Source organism: Molothrus ater, chromosome 1, assembly GCF_012460135.2.
Source record: "Molothrus ater isolate BHLD 08-10-18 breed brown headed cowbird chromosome 1, BPBGC_Mater_1.1, whole genome shotgun sequence".
Taxonomy (NCBI): Eukaryota; Metazoa; Chordata; class Aves; order Passeriformes; family Icteridae; genus Molothrus; species Molothrus ater.
The window spans coordinates 97,007,509-97,026,045 of record NC_050478.2 but is presented as its reverse complement, the minus strand read 5'-3'; the positions used below and the strand labels follow the sequence as shown (position 1 = coordinate 97,026,045).

General features: G+C 35.7%; 1 protein-coding gene across 1 annotated transcript in view; it reads left to right on the top strand.

Annotated features, from left to right (window-relative positions):
* DOK6 (docking protein 6) overlaps positions 1–18,537 on the top strand; it is a 240,952-nt gene that overhangs the window by 190,019 nt on the left and 32,396 nt on the right. The window contains exon 7 of the mRNA XM_036378992.1: positions 10,609–10,726. Coding sequence (XP_036234885.1) covers positions 10,609–10,726 — 118 coding nt within the window. The remainder of the gene's footprint in view (positions 1–10,608; positions 10,727–18,537) is intronic.

Genomic DNA, 18,537 nt, shown 5'->3' with positions numbered 1-18,537 from the left:
TATTTCACTGACCACAGTAGCTTTGTGAAACAAAGATGTGCGGCTACTACAGTCAGCAGAATGTCAGTTTGGCTCAATGGCACTGCACACTTCATTAGCTCTCAAATTTTCAAATCCATTGAACATAGGATCAAAAACACTAACATTGTAAGGGTGGTCAGCTCACCTACTTGCCTGTTCGAAGCAGGTATAGCATCAGAACTAGATAAAGTTAGCCAGGGTCTTATCCAGTCAAGTTTTGAATACTCCCAATGACACTGATTATGGGAGCTCATTCCAGCACTTGGCTGTTCACACTGTGAAGGATTTTTTCCTTAAGTTTGTCTCAAATTTCCCTTGCCACAGCCTGTGACCTGTTGACTCTTGTTCTTTCACTGTGCATCTCTGATAACAGTCTTCTTTGCAACATATTTTTCAGAAGAGAGAGAAAAAACGGGTTTAGATTTATTTTAGCCTTTGCTTTCTCATGGTGAATAAACGTTAGACATTTAATCCAGCGTCACTGATCATGTTCTGCTTCTTAGAGGTTCTTTGCCAGGCTCTCTCCAGTTTGATATTCCTCTTGTGCCTGGGCCCAGACCTGAAGATTTTGTGAACATAGCTAAACTTCCAGATGTAGTTTCTCAATTGCCAAGCAGGAGGGAAATGTGACTTCTCTGGTTGTATTTGCCATGCTTTTGCTAATGTGGTCCAGTGTGTCATCCATAGCCTCCATCACTGCATAGATACTCTGGTCATTCACATTATCACCAGGACAGCTAGTTCCTTTTGGCAAAGTTTTTATCTAGCAAGTCAGTCCCCAGAAGTATTTGTGTGCAGTTGCCTTGACCCAGTTGCAGCATTGATATCTCTCATTGCCGAACTTCATGGCAGTCCTGTCAGCCTTTCCCTCTGCTTTGCTGAAATCCCTCTGAATCGAAGCCTTCCTGTCTGGGAGTTTGACTATTCCCCCTGGTTTGATGTCATCCCCAAATTCTCTAAGAGTTGATTCTGTCCCATTTCCCACGCTGGTGATGAAGATGTTAAATGTAATGAAGTACTTTTCCATCTCAACTGCAGGAATAGGTTTTTCAAAAATATTTCAGTTCTGCAGCGTTCAGCAGCAAGGAATTAATGAAGATTTTCCGTGCTATGGCAGAAGCATCCATTTCTCTGTTTCTTATGACTGTCTCAGGGTAAAAGCTGCTAGTCTCATAGCATATTCAGTCTGTCAGAATCCATTTCCATAAAGACTGCTGCCAGGCAAGATTCATATGGTTTTGTATGACTGGCTGTTGAATGCACATCTCTACAGTCTTTGTGATTCAAAATCCGTTGATAAATCAGCAAAGGTTCTTCTCTTCATTATCTTAATCATTTCCTTGTAGAATATAGTGGTAAAAGTTGCAATTGTTACTTCCTGAGATTTTGTAGAATCCTTTGTAAAATGCTGGTATTTCTGTGATGTGTTCCCACATATTGTTTGTTGTTCAGTTTTCCATACATTTTGTTTTACAAGGAAAAAAAGCAATGGAGTTACAGATTTCCATGGCAACGGGTATAATTCTATTTCCTTTGTTTTGTGAAGCTGAAACAGGCAAAGGATTGTTTCATTAAATAACAACTATGGATTTGGAAAGGCTTGAGTTATATGGCATGTGATCATGTATGTACAACTTCTACTGTGCCAAGCAACTTTTGCCAGCAGAAAAAACAAACACCTGGTTTTTGTCTGAAAATGAAATTAGGAGAAGAAAGGTTGCTATTGGTAGGATTATTGGGCTGATTCAAGTATATGGAAAGATAAAGCAATCTGTGAACATTTCTCTGTCTCCCACCGTTTCAAACTGAATTCCTGATTTGCACCTACTTTTGCTATATTAGTAAATACACATCAGTAAGGAAGCAAAAATTTCACTGGTTTCTTTTATAAGCAGAAGTTTGAATTGCAATTCAGAGAATCATGTCTCTCACTACAAGTTGTTTCTGGGCCACAAAACCCCAAATACTTCCAAATATACATGATATAGTTTTATTTAGAAGTGTATGTATTGCTTTTTAATGATCGCTTATTTCAATTTTAAAAAAACAATGTCAAGAAATCTCTGGCTGTATCTATCTATATACATGATCATGGTGTGGTCCCTGTGTGCAAGAACACACAGTGGAAAGGAATAGCCCTTTATTTTTATATACCAGCTTCTTAGTTGATTTTAGATCTGTAAAAACTCATTAAAGGCTATGCAGCCCCTGAAGCAAATATTTAATTGTTAATAATAGGTTTTCTTAAATTAAATTAATGTGTGCTCATATGTGCAGGCATATGCCTCCCTCTTGCCCCCCCCCCCGCAAAAATACAGTATGTTTCAAAGCTAAAACTTAATTTACATTCATGTGTATTGCATATATATAACTAGCCCCAGTATATGTGATTCAAGATGCATTTCAAATGTCTAAAAGTAAATAGTTAAAAGGAAGGAACCGTGTTTTTTGGAAGATATTGAAGAATTATCTGAGAAGAGTTTACTACATAGTAGTAATTTTAATGCATTCTAGGTTTGCTATTTCTTGTTTTTAATTGAAATGTCTTTGTATGACATATAAAACTAACTTCTGAAAATGTCAGAAAGTAGAGGTCAGCCACATTATGTGTGTTGCTGAATACTGGAGTCATGCACTGATAAGCTTAATGAGGAATATTCATGAAAAGTTATTGATGATTACTGTTTCAGAAAGTATTCAGAAAATTGTCTTCCTGTCATTTTAGTAAAGTTCATTGGTCAGTAATTTCTGTATACCGAAATGAAGAAGCTAAAAGAAATGAGATTTCCACAAATATATGTAATTGGAAACTACTGATTTGTTTTAGACAATAGAAGAAAAACTTCTTGAGAAATCTCAAGAGGTCAAAGTAATTTGCTTTATCAGAAATAATGGAAGTCAAATAACTGTGTGGGGAACAGTGAATATAGATTGCAGCATTTTTTATAAATCCAGTTTTCAGCCCCAAATTTATTCAATTGGGGTTCTCCCAGCTGAGGACAGTCTGTGTTCATCCCTATTTCACCTTTCTTGCCACATGCTAGAGAGAGGTTTTTGAGTCTGTTCTCCACCAAGAGACATTTTTCATACCATGGCTTCTACCACACCAGTTCTGAAGCAAACTTCTATGAGGTCAGAAAGGCTGTCCTTACAGTACTCCCAGGTAAAACACTGAGACTTCAAGTGTCCCGAATATCTGTTTAAAATATGCCATGTCTTTTGGCAAGTAATTTCATGAAAAAAATCTCATACTTTGAAGATTTTGCCAGAGCATTTCAGGCTGAGGTCAGACTCTAGTAGCTTTGTAAGAAGGAGGAATACTCAGCAGAGCAAGGAGAATGAAAAACAGATAGGGGAATGAGGACAGAGGAAGGACTTGTATGTCAGCACTCATAGCAAGCCTCACTATTTTTAGCCCTGGCTTGACAAACCTCATGAAAGAGCCACTTCTGGAACTCCATAACTCTCAGGCTGAATTACCCAGAAAATATTTGCTCCAAATGAAGAAGACAAATCTTTGTTGAGGGTCTCTTTCTTTGATCTCTCTAACTGATGCATTTCAGTTTGTTCTTTTCCACCTCAACTGACTTATCCTTACACTGTTCAGAAGACAGATCTGGGACTCTCCCTGTTCAGTAAAACCTTATCTATAATTTTGGAAATGACAATCGCAGACTGGTTGAGGATGGAAGGAATCTCTTGTCCAACCTCCCTAGTTGAAGCAGTGCCACCAAAGCTGGTTTTCCAGCAACATGTCCCAATGTCTTTTGAATATCTTCAATGTGAGAGACTTCACAACCTTCCTGGGAAATCTGTGCCAGTGCTTATTCAACCTCATAGCAAAGGTGATTCCTGATGAACATCCTGTGTTTCAGTTGCTGCACATTGTCTCTGGTCCTGACACTGGGCACCACTGTAAAGAGCCTGGTTCTGTCTTCTTTGCCTTCTTCCATCAGGTATTTACAAACATTGATGAGATGAAGCCTTCCCTGCTCCAGGCTGAAGAACCCCAGCTCTCTCAGCCTGTCTTCATAGCAGAGGTGCTCCTTCCCACTGATTATCTTCACAGCCTCCTCTGCACCTGCTCTAACAGGTCCTCTCTTTTTTGTGCTGGGGCTCTTAGAGCTGGATGCAGTGCTCCATGTGGAGTCTCACGAGGCAGAGGAGAGGGAGAATCACTTCCCTCAACCTGCTGGCTCAGGTGTGGCTGGCATTCTGGGCTGCAGGCATACATAGCTGTCTCCTATTTCATGGCAATAGAAAGGACAATCAATATCTGCAAATAACTTCTGTGCAAAACTGGATTCTCTACTATCCATATATATATATATATATATATATATATATGTATACATACATGTATTTCTTGAAGAAATTAGCTCAGTTGTGTTTGTTTCTTCTAAGACCAGCAGTACAGCCAGGCTTGAAATAGTCTCAGCTCTTTCCATGTTGGCATTATCGCCCATGTTATTAGTGAATGGTTTTATGTAATGAAAAATGGATAAAGTATTTCTTATTTATAGTAAAATGGCTCAAACCTTTGAAAAATGTAAGAATCAGTAATTATTATAGTTTCCAGGGAAACTTCTTTCACAAAAGGAAGAAGCCCACAATTTTGTGACAGAATATGGGTGAAGACAGGCACCTTACTGGCATTCAGCAAATATAATCCCAACGTGCTGTAAAATGTATCTAATTTTCCTCTAACGTCAATCCCTTCTGTCTGGCAACATTGATCTATTATAAGCTTCTTTTAGAGGAAAGAAAAAATAAAAGAAAAAAACTTTTTCAGGAGACTTGTGAGGTCATATATTGGTGGGAGATTTGCCAATATTATGTGTTCTGTCAGGAGCAGCAAGTTGGATAAACTTGTAAAAATAAATATAAAGCAGTGCATAGCAAATAAATAGTATGCTGATACCTATAAATTATTATATTAATAGTTGACATGTTTAAATAATTAACACAGTCCAAGCAACATATATAAAAATGAACATAACTATGTTCTAAGCAAGCTAAGTGATTGAGAAAAAAGGGCTACAGAAAAATTGTAACCAAAGAGTATTAGTAACACACCACCAAAGGAAAGAATTTTCTCACTGCTATTTCATAGGACTGTATCTGCATCCAGTTTTATTAAGTATTTTCAAAGGATCAAGGCTCAGTCTAGTCATTTTACTTACAGATCTTACACTTATAACAATGTGGAAGTGTATCAATGAAGACACAGAATTCAAAATGACAAATTGGAAAACTGTTTGGAGCAGGAGAATTGATTTAAAAAGAAACCTGGGCAAACCTGTGCTGATGAAGAAACAGTCTGCTTCACAGTACTGGATGAGAACTGTTTTTGTAAAATAGATCTATGTGTCATAGTATAAAAGTTGAATCCAGGACAACAGTTGCTGCTTTTGCAAAAAAGACAAACATGATACCCTTTTTTATGGTCATGATAAGAAAATGAGAAAACTCTGTGCCAGATAACTGACACTTGTGAGGTGAAATATATTTCTTAAGCCCTCTTTCTCTTCAAGGCATAACACACAAAGTAACCTTCTCTAGAGTTAGAAAGAAAAAAAAAATCTAAATAATGATATTAGATTCATATTTCTAGACTACTACTCTCGTTAGTCTTCTGTGACCTAGTTCTCTTGCTATTTGTTTAAAGACACTAATGAGAATTTGAAATGAGACAGAGGGTTTTATCCATAATAAACTAACCTATTTTCAGAGCATATCTGTAAAAAGCAAACTGTCCTTATTGCAGACTAAAAAAAAAATATGGAATGAACTATAAATTGCTCAGTTTGTCTCCTCAAGCCAAATGTATTTTCTGTCACCTTCAGTATTTTGACTTTTTAATGAAAAAAATAAAACAGAGAGAATAATATGCTAAAAAGATCAAAGCTCAGAACCCTAATACAGTTAACAGGCTCCATTTTTGGAATTGTATTCATTATTGGTATCAGAGTAACAAATCTATTGAAGTCAATGGAGATGGCCTATGGGAATTAAAAGAAAATTTACTCTTTAAGACTTTCATAAAAGAGCAATAATGAAAAATATGGGAAAATTCTTACAGTGACACATTAATAGACTTCTTTCTCTTTTTTTTTAATTTCTATTTTAATCAAATAGACCTGTAAGAATAATAAAGTTGTCACTGGAAAAGCAAAAACTTCATAGAGCTCAATATTTTGGACATTATGGCTTTGGATATTAGATTTGGATACAGGAAAGAAATGTAATGTTCACTGTATGAAAGGTTATTTTATCAGACAGATTCTGGGGGAAATGGATGAAGCCTAACTACTATGTGTTTCCTGTCAGGTAACAAAAATGCTTCAGTAATATTTGGGGTTTTTATATTCCCACCACAAAATTCTCTGAGTTAATATGGTTTTGATATATGCATTTCTACTTTTCACCCAAGTTCTAATTCTGTTCTCACTTTCTACCTCATAAACTGGGAAAAAAAAAGTCTAGGTTATGTTTTTTATTTCCTAAGGAGGTCTCATCAGATTTGAGAAATATTTATAGCCAAATCATTCTAGATGCATGTTTAATTTGGCATGCTGCTCTTGCTTTCCTCTATCAAGACCAGAACACAGATGCAACACAGCAAAGCAACCCTCAGTGAAATCAGGGAATACTTTGGGTTGGAAGGGACCTTTAATGGCCATCTGTCCAACACCCCTGCAATGAGAAAGAACATCTTCAACTAGACCTGGTTGTTCAGAGCCCAGTCCAATCTGACCTTGAATGTGTCCAGGGATGAGGCATCCAAAACGTCTCTGGGCAACCAATGCCAGTGTTTTACCACCCCCATCATAAAAAATTCCTTCTTCATGTCCAATTGAAATTTACCCTCTTTTAATTTAAAACCCTCACTCCTTGTCCTCTTACAACAGGCCCTGCTAAAAAGCCTGCCCCATCTTTCTTACGGGCCCCCGTAAAGTACCAAGAGGTCACAGTAGGGTTTCCCTGAAACTTTCTCCCTGAACGTCTCCAGTCTGAACCCCCGATCTCTCAATTTGTCTTCACAGGAGAGGCGTTCCAGCCCTCTGATCATTTTTGAGTCCCACCTCTGGATGTGCTCCAGCAAATTCCTGTATTTATGCTACAGACCCCAGAGCTGGACACAGTCCTCCAGGTGGGATCTCACCAGAATGAAGTAGAGGAGCAGAATCATCTCAAATTCATTCCCAAATTGAAACATTTACTTCTTCTCCGTGTCTTTGCTACCTCTGTCATGATGAGCCCTTTCTGTACAGCTGATGCTCATGCATCTGAGCCTGTTTTGCCAGCTCCTGAGAAAAATGTGTTGGTGTTGGAAACAACAGCTGAATATTGGCCTGTTATGTAAGAACAAATCCAGACCCAGAGATGTTTTAATTTTCTGCATGGTAAGCAGACTTAATGAGATAGGTGAAATAATTTTAAATACATTTTTAACCATTACATTTCTGTTAAATGAAGGACAGTAATAAATCTGTGCAGAATGATCTACCTGCTTTGAGAAAATAAGAAAATTTAAAGGTTATTTACTTGATTTTCAACAGTGAAAAGTTTTCTGTTTGCATTAGCTGCTTCAAAAAAAGTGTAGAGTGCCAGTTGGTTTTTAATGAGGCATAATAAAAAGACAAAAGGGAAGGGCATGGAGGACAAAGTCTCTGAACTTATAAATGTGTTCTCTTTCACTGGTCTGGAACACCAGAGGTCTTGAACCTGAGCATCTAATTTTTTAACAGTTAGACAGTTTTGTAAATCTTCCCTGATTTACAAGTTGTTTGTTTTGTTTTTCTAGTTTAACTTCATTAGCTATCAGAATTTAATTTACAACTGGGAGTCAGGAATTCTGAAAGAGTAGATCTCTGTACTTTAAATGTTAGTTTAGCTTGTAATTATTAATATAACAAAGAGCAATCTAGTAGTATATGAACAATTGCTAATATGGATGTTTTTATGTATTTTCTTCACTTTGGTTTTCAAGTTTTTTTATCTGAAACACCCAGAGTATACCATATAAGATGTTCTCCAGAGAAAATGGGTTTTAGTCAATATATTATTCAATTTTCTTTGAACAGAGGAATATTTTTACTAGCAGCAGTTCATAGAAGTAAGCATTCTGTCATTGTCAATTACATTTGATCAACAATGTGAGTTTTATATGGATAAAACAGTTTAAAAGAAAAATTATATCTGATGGTAGTCTACTATTCAGTAAAAATAACTCCATGGATAAATTAATATTATCATCCCTTATATGATATACAAGGTAGTAAGGTTTCTATTTAACGTTTCTATTTTAAGTTTCTATTTTAAAGTTGCAAATGAAAAACAAAATTGATATTTTATTTTAAAGTTGGGGTTTTTTTCTGAGGATGATATTGTAATAAACTAGAAATTGCATTTTTTTCTTTATGGAGTCTCCAGAGAAATATGGTTCATTTGGTCTTATTGCAGTTGGCATATGGTGATAATTCTTACCCAAAAGGTGATATCAGAAGTTGTTCCTTAGTTAGAGAATCTGAGGAAACAAAGTATTGTGAATGCTTTCAGTGCAGTCTTCTGCACTAAAGCAGTTCTTACCTTATTTTAAGATGAGAACAGATTTTTTTTTATTCTCCTAAATCTCTAATGTGTGCAAATAAAGTTCTTCTACATCACTATTGGTCAGACAAGGCAGGAGCTAATCATGTCAGATCAGGAATGATTAGTCACATATTCCATTCAGTCTGTGGATTTAGCATTGAGATAATAAACTGCAGTCAAAGTGGTTCTATTTACTGGAATTATTTATTTCAGAATGCATACTAAGGAAATGTTTTGCCTTTAATTTACCTTTTGAGTCATTAAATTATTAATAAATAATTGGTAAACTAAATTTTAAAGATTATATATAATTTATATTATATTTATAAATTATATAATTTTCCTCTTTGGCAAATTTACTCTTGTTACCCTTGCTATACAAACATGGTAAAACAGTATAGAGGGTTTGTTACTGTCCTGGTCTCTACAATAAAGGAAATTCTGTATATCAATAAAATTTAAACCTCCAAGCCTCCCTAAAGTTGGAATTCTTGTGATAAGGCTTTCAGACTTCTTTTTGAATGAACTAAATGTTTCTGCAAACTCTTTACTTCATATCAAATAGCTTCTAGTTATGATCTGCACCACTGACAAATGAAATGTAATACTTGGCTGTAAATGAGCAGAAAAGACATTAGCTGTAGACTGGGAGTTATTTTGATGACAGTTCTCAAGAAAACAACAGAAGTAATTACAGCAGATTGATCTGAAGCAAAATATATTCCATGCATCAGTTTGTGTTAATACTCAAAATTTAAATAATTTTAGATCTTTGGGTGGATGTTGTCTCTAAATATATTTCGGGGGAAGGAAGAGATTTAAATTACAGAATAATATGAGTTTGTACAGTTAAAAAAGGCTTTTTTAAATTTGGCATTATGATTCTCAATGAGGAATCCCTAAGAACTAATGACTAAACCTGTAGTAAATGATCCAAACCCTGAATACCTTCTGCTCTGGAGCTGGACTCTCTGCAAGTAAGTTTCTAGGCACACCCTCTCAGAGTACCATCCTGGTGCCTCCCCTGAAACTAAGAGATTTTTCATTCCAAATATTCAGACATAATTGATCCTTCAGTATTGACATTTTCAGACATCCTCTGAAAAAATTATGTTCGCAATGTTATGGTGATTTGTTAGATCCCAAAAATTATTGATCACATTTTATATTCTGTAAAGCCAGAGATACGAAATATTTGCAGCTGCATTCTCTTTTCTTCCAGACACAGAAAACATAACAGGAATATCCAAAGAGGTTGCCAGAATGCACAGTCCTTCATATTTCTTTTTTCTCTGTAGTGTTGTCTTGTCTTTCACTCACATCAATAGTTTGTTGGAGGCAGAGACCTCTGTAATAAAGTTGACATTCCCTCGGTCAGGTCTCTGTACTGTAGGTCTTGGTCACAGGGACACTTACCATGCAATTCCCAATTTCAGTCACATAAAGTCTCCCAGACCAGGAAAATCTGCTCTTGAAGCTGAGCCTGCTACTGGTGATGAGATGCCTCCTCTTCAAAGGAGGATTAGGAGATTAATGACTCTCCATTGCCAATTCTCTGCTGGTTGTCTCAGATTCACTCTTAGCATCTTTCTGGGTATTCAATCCAGTATGCAGGCTAAATGACCAAAAGGAAATGTGATTGCAGAGGGATTTTAGAATTCAGGCATATGTTAATCCATCGTTATCATAAAGTTAAAGAAGAAAATAACAAAACCCTGGCAAGCAAGAAGAATAGTGGTAAATAGGGACATATTCTGATGTCCTTATATTAACCACTGCTAGTAAACCTATAGGCCCAGATACATTTTTGCAGCTTTTTCCTGAGCATTCACAGTGCTGATGCTTGTAACACAGTTTAAATAATAGTGTAAAACCTGTGGTAGTTTACAAAATGGTATGCTCATGACAACATAGATTCAATTTACAGTTTTGAGATTATTAATCAAGGATGCTCATGTGTGACCTTCCATTTATGTTTGCTTTGGCTTTTAGCTCCAGACCAGTCTGTCTGAACCAATGACTTTATCCAAGTCGATCTCCCTTCCTCGTAGTGCATATTGGCATCACATCACCCGGCAGAACAGCGTTGGAGAAATCTACAGTTTACAAGGCAAGTTGCTTATAATGCCATCTCCATTAGCTTCTTTCCATTTCACCAGAATTCATGCAAATTGCTTTGTATTTGCACTGGTTATTTTCTCTCCATTTCATTTTATCAATTGTCAGGAACCTCAGCAGGATTCCCAAATTTACATAAAACAGGTTTCTTACAGTCATTTTGTAAACAAATGGTGAAAATTATTTCTAGAATCACCGCATAAAGCTGGATAGACAATTTGGCTCAATGTAGCTTCTCAGTAGCTAATGAATGTCAGGTTGTTTTAGTATTTTCTACCAATGAGAGGGGGCAAGTATTTGGGCAACCTCAGGGTGCCTAATTAAATCTACATAAAGTGGCTATATGAGTTGCAAGATTAAAACAGAGTAATTCTAGGAAGAAGAGCTATTCTTGGTAAATTTGCTTGGCAAATCATATATGTGAACTGTTGACTCAACTAACTTACAGACCTTCAACAAATCATCTTCTGTCTATGGTTTTCTTTCATATGTTTGGATTTGCTAAAGCCTTTAAATGCTATAATTAGCATAACTTGATGATGATGATTCACTGCTCTTAAGCTGAAATTGATTTGTATCTTATAAGAAAATGAAATTATTGTTACATTTAAAATGTAGACCTTTTAAAAATATCCTTTTGTAAACATTTTGCTTTGTATTATTTCTAAAGGCCTTAAGGATTTCATTTTCTTAAATGAAATTTTTCTTCACTTTTAATAATCTGTTTGCATAAACAATTTACATTTAAATAGGAGGTTAGAAACTGCTTACAAACAAGAGTACCCAATGCAAGAAGACAGTACATATTTTCAATTAAATAACTCCAATAAATCCAGTATATAGATGAAGGACATTAAATGCTTTGTTTTGTGAATTATCACATAAATTAAAATCAGCAGGTGAACTGTGCATTCAGTGGGTGAGTCATTAAAGGGTACAAGCATTTGTTTCCCATCATTTTCTGTAGAGCAAAGTTAATTTTTAATCATGTTTGTGGTCTTACATTTAAATACCAGTAATGGAAAAAAGAAAATAATCTTTCAGAAGCTGTTTGTGAAAAAAGTTATACTTGTACCTCACCCTACATATATTCATCATATCACTGATATTTTTTAATGGACACAATAAGAATGCAAAAAAGAAGTTTATTTGTAGAGATGTTAGATTTCTTCTTCTTGTGCTCTTGATGTGTCTTTTCTTCATCAGCAAGACAGTAAATGTGTTATATTCACTCTCGACAATCTTTTCTTCCATATAAATGGCCTTCAAAATAAAGAAAAGCAAAACTTATATATAAAGTAACAATTAAAATATCTATACCACCAAGCTGTGCAGGATTCAACATACTGGAAGTGTATTATTAAAAATGTAAGACTTTTTCTTTCTGGAAGTATGCAGATTTTATTCACATTTCCACTGCAACATGGGGCTAATAAATATTTCAGAACTTAAGATTTTCATTTTTCCTACATCTTCTATGATGACTGAAGCCTGAGAAAAAGTAGTTAACTTCAGGAGAGACTGATTCAGTCTTGCCAGTGGGCAAGGAAGTGCATCCAGAAGACTGGTTGCAAAATTTTTCCATGCAAGACTACCATTCACTATCTGGAATGAAAATCTCTTTGAACCTTCTGCTGCAATTACTAATTAAAAACAGTGAATTTGCTGCAATTACTAATTAAAAACAATGAATTGGTGCAGAAAGTGAAGCGGGTGCAAAGTACACCTTTTCCTCCTCGCACCTTGTCATTCCGACAGCCTTTGCACTGCAGGGCTGTCAAAGCATCAGCCCACAGAAGCTCTGCAGATGTGGGTGGAAGGTGGGCAGCAAGGAAGCAGATTGCAAGCATCACTTCAGCCCTCACCTTCGCAGAGCAGCCAGCTGAGAGGAGCTGGTGTAGAGGGAAGAATCACCTTCTGCTGCCATCATCTCCTCTGAGCTTCTAAAGGTGCCTTGCACCTTCGGAGTCGAGATGTTTTCTTCAGAGAACGGGACACTGATCTTAGCTCTGCACTTCATGGGCATCTGCAACAAAGCTTTGAACATTCAGGAAACAAATTTGAAAATTCCCCACATACTTCTAAACATCTCACAAACTGTAAAGTGAAATAAGCAGAGTGATGTCTACCTGAATCCAGGTGACTGTCAGTACCAGTAGTAGTAACCAGGCTCACTGCTAAGTACAAGTGCTTCCACAGTGGCAATTACTGCAAACTTGTAGTCTGAGGTGACTAGAATTTAATTAATAGCAGCTGGTGATGTATAAGGAGAAATGAATATGTGTTCATATTACCTTAGATAAATTGGCTCTTTGGGAGTTATTTAGCAGTCAAATTTAACTTAATTAGTAGTGTGTGTTGATCTGATAATGAATATGCTATGGAGCAAGAAGGTAGTGGGTTTTGTGATTTTTGGTTTTTAAAAACTATATTTCAGATGAAAAAAGGCCCTTCAATAAATGAGTGTTGGGTCTATTATGCTCCATTAGCCCATGAAAATACTTACATGTAAAGAACTGTAGAAATTAAAACATAGTATAATAGAGCTAAAGTAACACAAGTTGCACAAAATATTCTCAAATGAGATGGGATAGTTTCTATTGATAATCCAAGTTTGCCTTTAATTACAGTTTAGAAATTAAATAGTGTCCTTTAATATTTATTATCAAAGAGTAATTTAAATAGCAGAGGAAAAAGACCTCTGCACCATTTTTGTGCATACATGAGTATGACATACATGAATTGTACATTTTCATAAATAATTGACAGCTCTAAAAAAAATTTGAGCCCAACAGAAGATAAACATTCATTGATATGTTATGCTATCACACATCAAAAAAAAAATGATAAAAATGAGAAGCCATGAGTAACCTTATAAACTGAAATCATGATTAAGAGGGAAAAAACTAGAAGAGCCATATAGGCATGTAAAAAAATACCCTGTATGTTTCCTTGTAATTCGGTGTTTATTGTTTATACCTACCATAAAATTTAGCACTGTTAGACAGGATATTTTAAATTGACAAACAAAATTCATGAGTTTTTTATACAACAAAAGATATTAAGGAGAATTCATTTTTGGGGGGTTGTTTAGGGCTTTAAATTTGCTTAAAATAAAATAAAAAAAGGATTGCAGTCTGAATTTTCATCCATCTGAAGAACTCTAGTTCTTGCCCTTTAGAGTTTGGATGATACAAATGTTAAACACAGTCAGTTTGTGTATTATTATATAAATAAGGCCAAATAGAATTTTGGTATCGAAACATTAATTAGCTTTTTGTATTGCAGTTATTGAAATCCCTGAGGAAATTATGTTCAGAAAATCTAATTACAGCCTGGCCTTTCTCCAAGAAATTCAAAATTAAGAAATGCTTTCAGTCACTTCTGTTGTGTTTGATCTGGTTTGTCCTCATTTTTTGGACTTGGATTTTGCTATCTGTACTCAAAATAATGAACACCTACCCACAAAGGCAGTGCTACTCATTCCATGAGAGTGCTTATGTGAAAGAGCACATATTTGTGTAAGAATTACACCAGTAACATCTTACCTGTTTCTTCCAAAAAGAGAACACTAAAGGGTTGGGTTTTTTTTTCCACAGTAGTGCTTATCAAAATTTGTTTATAATAAATTTTATTTGCTCTATCACAAATTATTGCCACAGTTTGTTGTAAACCCATATCAAATTAATTAAATTACATGGAAAAATACTAAGAAGCCCACTAAGAGTCAGATTTTTAAACGTAGTGAGGAATGTTGAGAAGTAAAACTGTCATCTTTGAACAAATAGGACTTCAGTTTGTAAGCACATGCCAAACTCATTAGCAGACAGAAATAAAATATGGCCCTGATGAAGTCTGAAGGAATTTTGCTGTTAATATACAATTGCCTTTTGTGTATCACAATAAAGATGCCAGAAACATAAGGTTGGTTTTGCAAACCAAAATGGAGGGAAACTGTGGTACCTCTGTGGCCTTGGTAAGCAAGCCTGCAATGCACATTGTCTTTTGGCCTTACTAGGTGAGAACTCACCCTTTTTTTTTTCTTTTTCTTTTTTTTTTTAATTTATTTTAAGCAGGATAACATGTAGTCTTAATCTGGTCAGCTAAAAGGTTTTGTGCATAAAAGGGAGACAAAGTTGCATACGAAAAACCCATCTAGACAGTTTTCCAGCCTTTTTGAAGTAGAAACTCTGATATGTCACTAAAAATAATCAGAGAATATTCAAGTTGCTAAATATTTAGAGGGGTTTGAATCATCCTGTTCAACCTTCCTTAAGTTAATCCTGCAGGAAATTCTGATGTAGGCTTCTGCAACTTTCTGCAAATTAAAGTATGTAAAATGAATGGGAGAGCATTCGTCATTTTGGCATTTCCATTGTTTGTTCATATGCCCAGCAATAGAGTATGGAATCCATTTCCCCATCTAATCTTGGTGCCTGAGCAACGTGAATAACACAAAATGTTAGAATATATCTGTTATATAAACCTGATCACTCAGTAATTTTTCAGTAAGTGTCTACCAGCGGCTAAAGCTGAAATGCTTTATAGCCTTCCACATTCCCATTTCCTTTGCTGAATCCCATCAGGACCTTCACATTAGTAAATGAAGCCTATAAAATTTGAGATATGAATAAAGGACACCTGGAACAAGATACTTACTGAGTAGAAACTACATAAGAGCTACATTATTTAAAATGACTGTATTATGTGTCTTCTCAAGTCTTATGCAGTAGATTTGATGCTTTCCTTTTGAGCTTTGAATTTCTGTGCTAAGTAGTGCATCACTGGACTGATTTTAAAGTGGCATATTGGAAGTGGGATATGTCTTACTCAGAAACCAGTAAAGAACTTCATTTTGCTCAACAGTGATTGCTGCCTCTAACCAAGAGCATTACTGACAAGCTCTAAAGAGTATCTTGACATATTCCCATTCATTCTGATAAATCATTGCTGAGTTAAGAGGTTGTTTCAATTATGAGCCATGAAAAATAGACGAAGGTGGGAAGCCAAATACGATTAATAAAGCATATTTCGCTGTCAAATTCAGACCTCCTGGTTTCATTTAAGCCCAATACTTTGGTGCCCTTTCTCTCAGGAGATGGTCCTTCAGTGAGATCACTTGTCAATGAAGGTGTTCTGTGCCAGACCAGAAAGCACAGAAGTCACTGTACTCTTGACTTAAAACTGAAAGACCAAACGGTGTAAGGAGAGCAATTAAACATTGGCTGATTGCCTCCTCTCCCCTCCAAAACCCAACAAATGGAAGTTCTTCAGTGCAAACTACACATATTCTTAGCTATAAATCTCTTCTTATGTCTTAGCTTAATGAGTTCATAAGTATGTGATGACAATAGCTTCTCACTCACTGTTAGCTTGAGAAGCAAATGAAGCTTTGCCCCCAGCTTTATGTAAGTGACACCAGGAATCTTTACTCTGACTTTGCCTGAGACTCATTACAGTTCTGCTACAGTCATTTGATCTCTCTGCTGTATTGTAAGATTCTAGGACTTGCAGTGTGCCACCAGAGCTGCAGTGCAATGAGAGAATGTGTGCACTGGGAGAATTGGCACAACCAGTTCCATGGATGCTTTCAGCTGGTACTGGGTTGTCTGAAGAAGAAGGATTTGCACTACTAGATCAAAGAGAAAATTGAAATACTTGTCAAAGATCAATTTTGTGAAAATTGTTTTTTTCTATTAAATTGTTTCACCAATAAATCTGGACTGCTTTAGCAATCACTATCTGATTTTGTGTTAAGTATGTTATCATAGTTAGAATCAAAAAGATTGTCAGTTCATTTTTGTAATTTCAAACAAATTGAAATACTTTTATGCTGAAAAATCACTCAAATTATTACTCAAAATCATGGATGGTTATACCCCCTTTCAGACAACTTGGGTGAGGGGAACCCTGCACGCTTGTGAAAAAAACGCCTTGGCAAAAAGATGTGTTTTCTTTAGTATTGCTTTGCAGGAGCTGTTTATAGTTATTTTTCTTTCATTAAATATTTGTACAAAAAACAAAGAAATTATTGAAATTGTCACTTCAATAGAACATGTTCATAAAATGTTTTAAAAATTAGAAACAGTGTAAACTTGAAAATAGACTGTGTAACAGGAAGAATAGGGGAATGTTAATAATACCAGCTTTGCCAGCTGCAGCAAGGAAAGAATCCAGGCCCAAGGATGTCAAGTGCAATTGATTGTGTTCTGCTTTCAGTGGAAAAAAGATCCCTTCACATTATAAACTCCCTTCACATTATAAACTGTATGACATAAAATAGGAACCTATAAATGTATAATTAAGGGCCGGTTTAAATTGACATAACATTGACCTAACTGACTCTTGTTTGGTTGTTATGAAGTTTAAAAAATATATTTTTATAGAAGGGGCATCAGAAGATCTCAAATACATTACCTTACGTTTCTAAAAGACTTTCTTTCACATGTATCTCATTCTGCTAACGGACAAAAAAATTGTGGTGACAACATTTGTGGCACATGGCATATGGTCTGTTGCTAGTACAGACCTATTTATTTTCTTGGTAAGGCCAATTTAAGCACAATGAACGCCCTACTCAGTATGTTCAGTTTAATCAAGCCATAAGAATATGTTCCTTTTAACTCTATAGTGAATTTGAGCTGTGCAGAACTGATTAAAAAATCATAGTATTATTCAGTAGAGACAAAAAAAATCATTCAAAAATCTTAGAACGTCTTTCATTTTCTATTTGTTATAAAAAGCCTTTTCATCTCGGTGAATTTTTATATCCTGCCAACTTTTTATTTGATCAAAATGATACATTGTAAGAAACTAAGATAAATTTCACAGAAGTAAGAACTATGAATAACAAAGGAAATATCCTGCCAATGCAGAGTTAGTAAGATTCCACCAAAGTAAAAAGTTTATCTTTTCAAAAACTGAAGTCTGCAGCTCCTTGCAGTTCTGTGTTTAAATACTAGAAGCAAGTTGGCTGTTTAGCTGCTGGATACTAGTTTATCCTTCAAAATTCTTTGAAGTTTCCTTTTGGGGAATGATTTTAATGAAAGGTTCATTTCCTTGAGTTTAACAAATGAAATATTCCATTATAAAGCTACATGGAAGAAAAAAAAATACAATACCAGATTTGGAGAGAGATAAGAGATAAAGGACTTGGTAGAAACCAGACTTGCATACTCTGGAATTTACATGATAAATATCAAAACAGGCTAAAGATAAAATGCCTACTACTCTCTTTAATGGTTCCATTATTTATGTTATTGTTGGTAGGTCAAGTTTACGTGCAGAGGTGCAGTGCCATTGGTGTTTTCTCTGAGCTGGTTGTAGTGATTGTGATATAACATGGCTGGTGTGGTTGTGTTCCCAGCAGTGTCCTGTCTCCTCCCCTGTGCTCAGCCCAGCACAAGGAAATGAAGGGAACCAGCAGCCTGTGGTGATGAGGCACAGCTTTTTGCCTCAGAGGCTGTTCTACACTGGATGTGTTGATTGTGGCTAAAGACACATCTTCTATCTGCCACTTGTCCTTCTTGTACTTTCACCCTCAGTGAAAGAAAACTATATAGCAAGAAAGTCAGAAATAATTCTTTTTTTTCTCTCCAAACTCTGTTCAGCCTAATACAGCCAGTGCAGGATTTTCCAAAGCTGCTTGATATGAGCTGAATTGGTGCCACTTGCTTATAGTCACTATTATCATGCACTTGGGGTAAAACATCAACATTATGACTTGAATATTTAGCTGAGAATTGTGCAAAGCTGTGTTTTCAACGTGAAAAAGACACATGGCTAGTTAGCTATAGCTATACC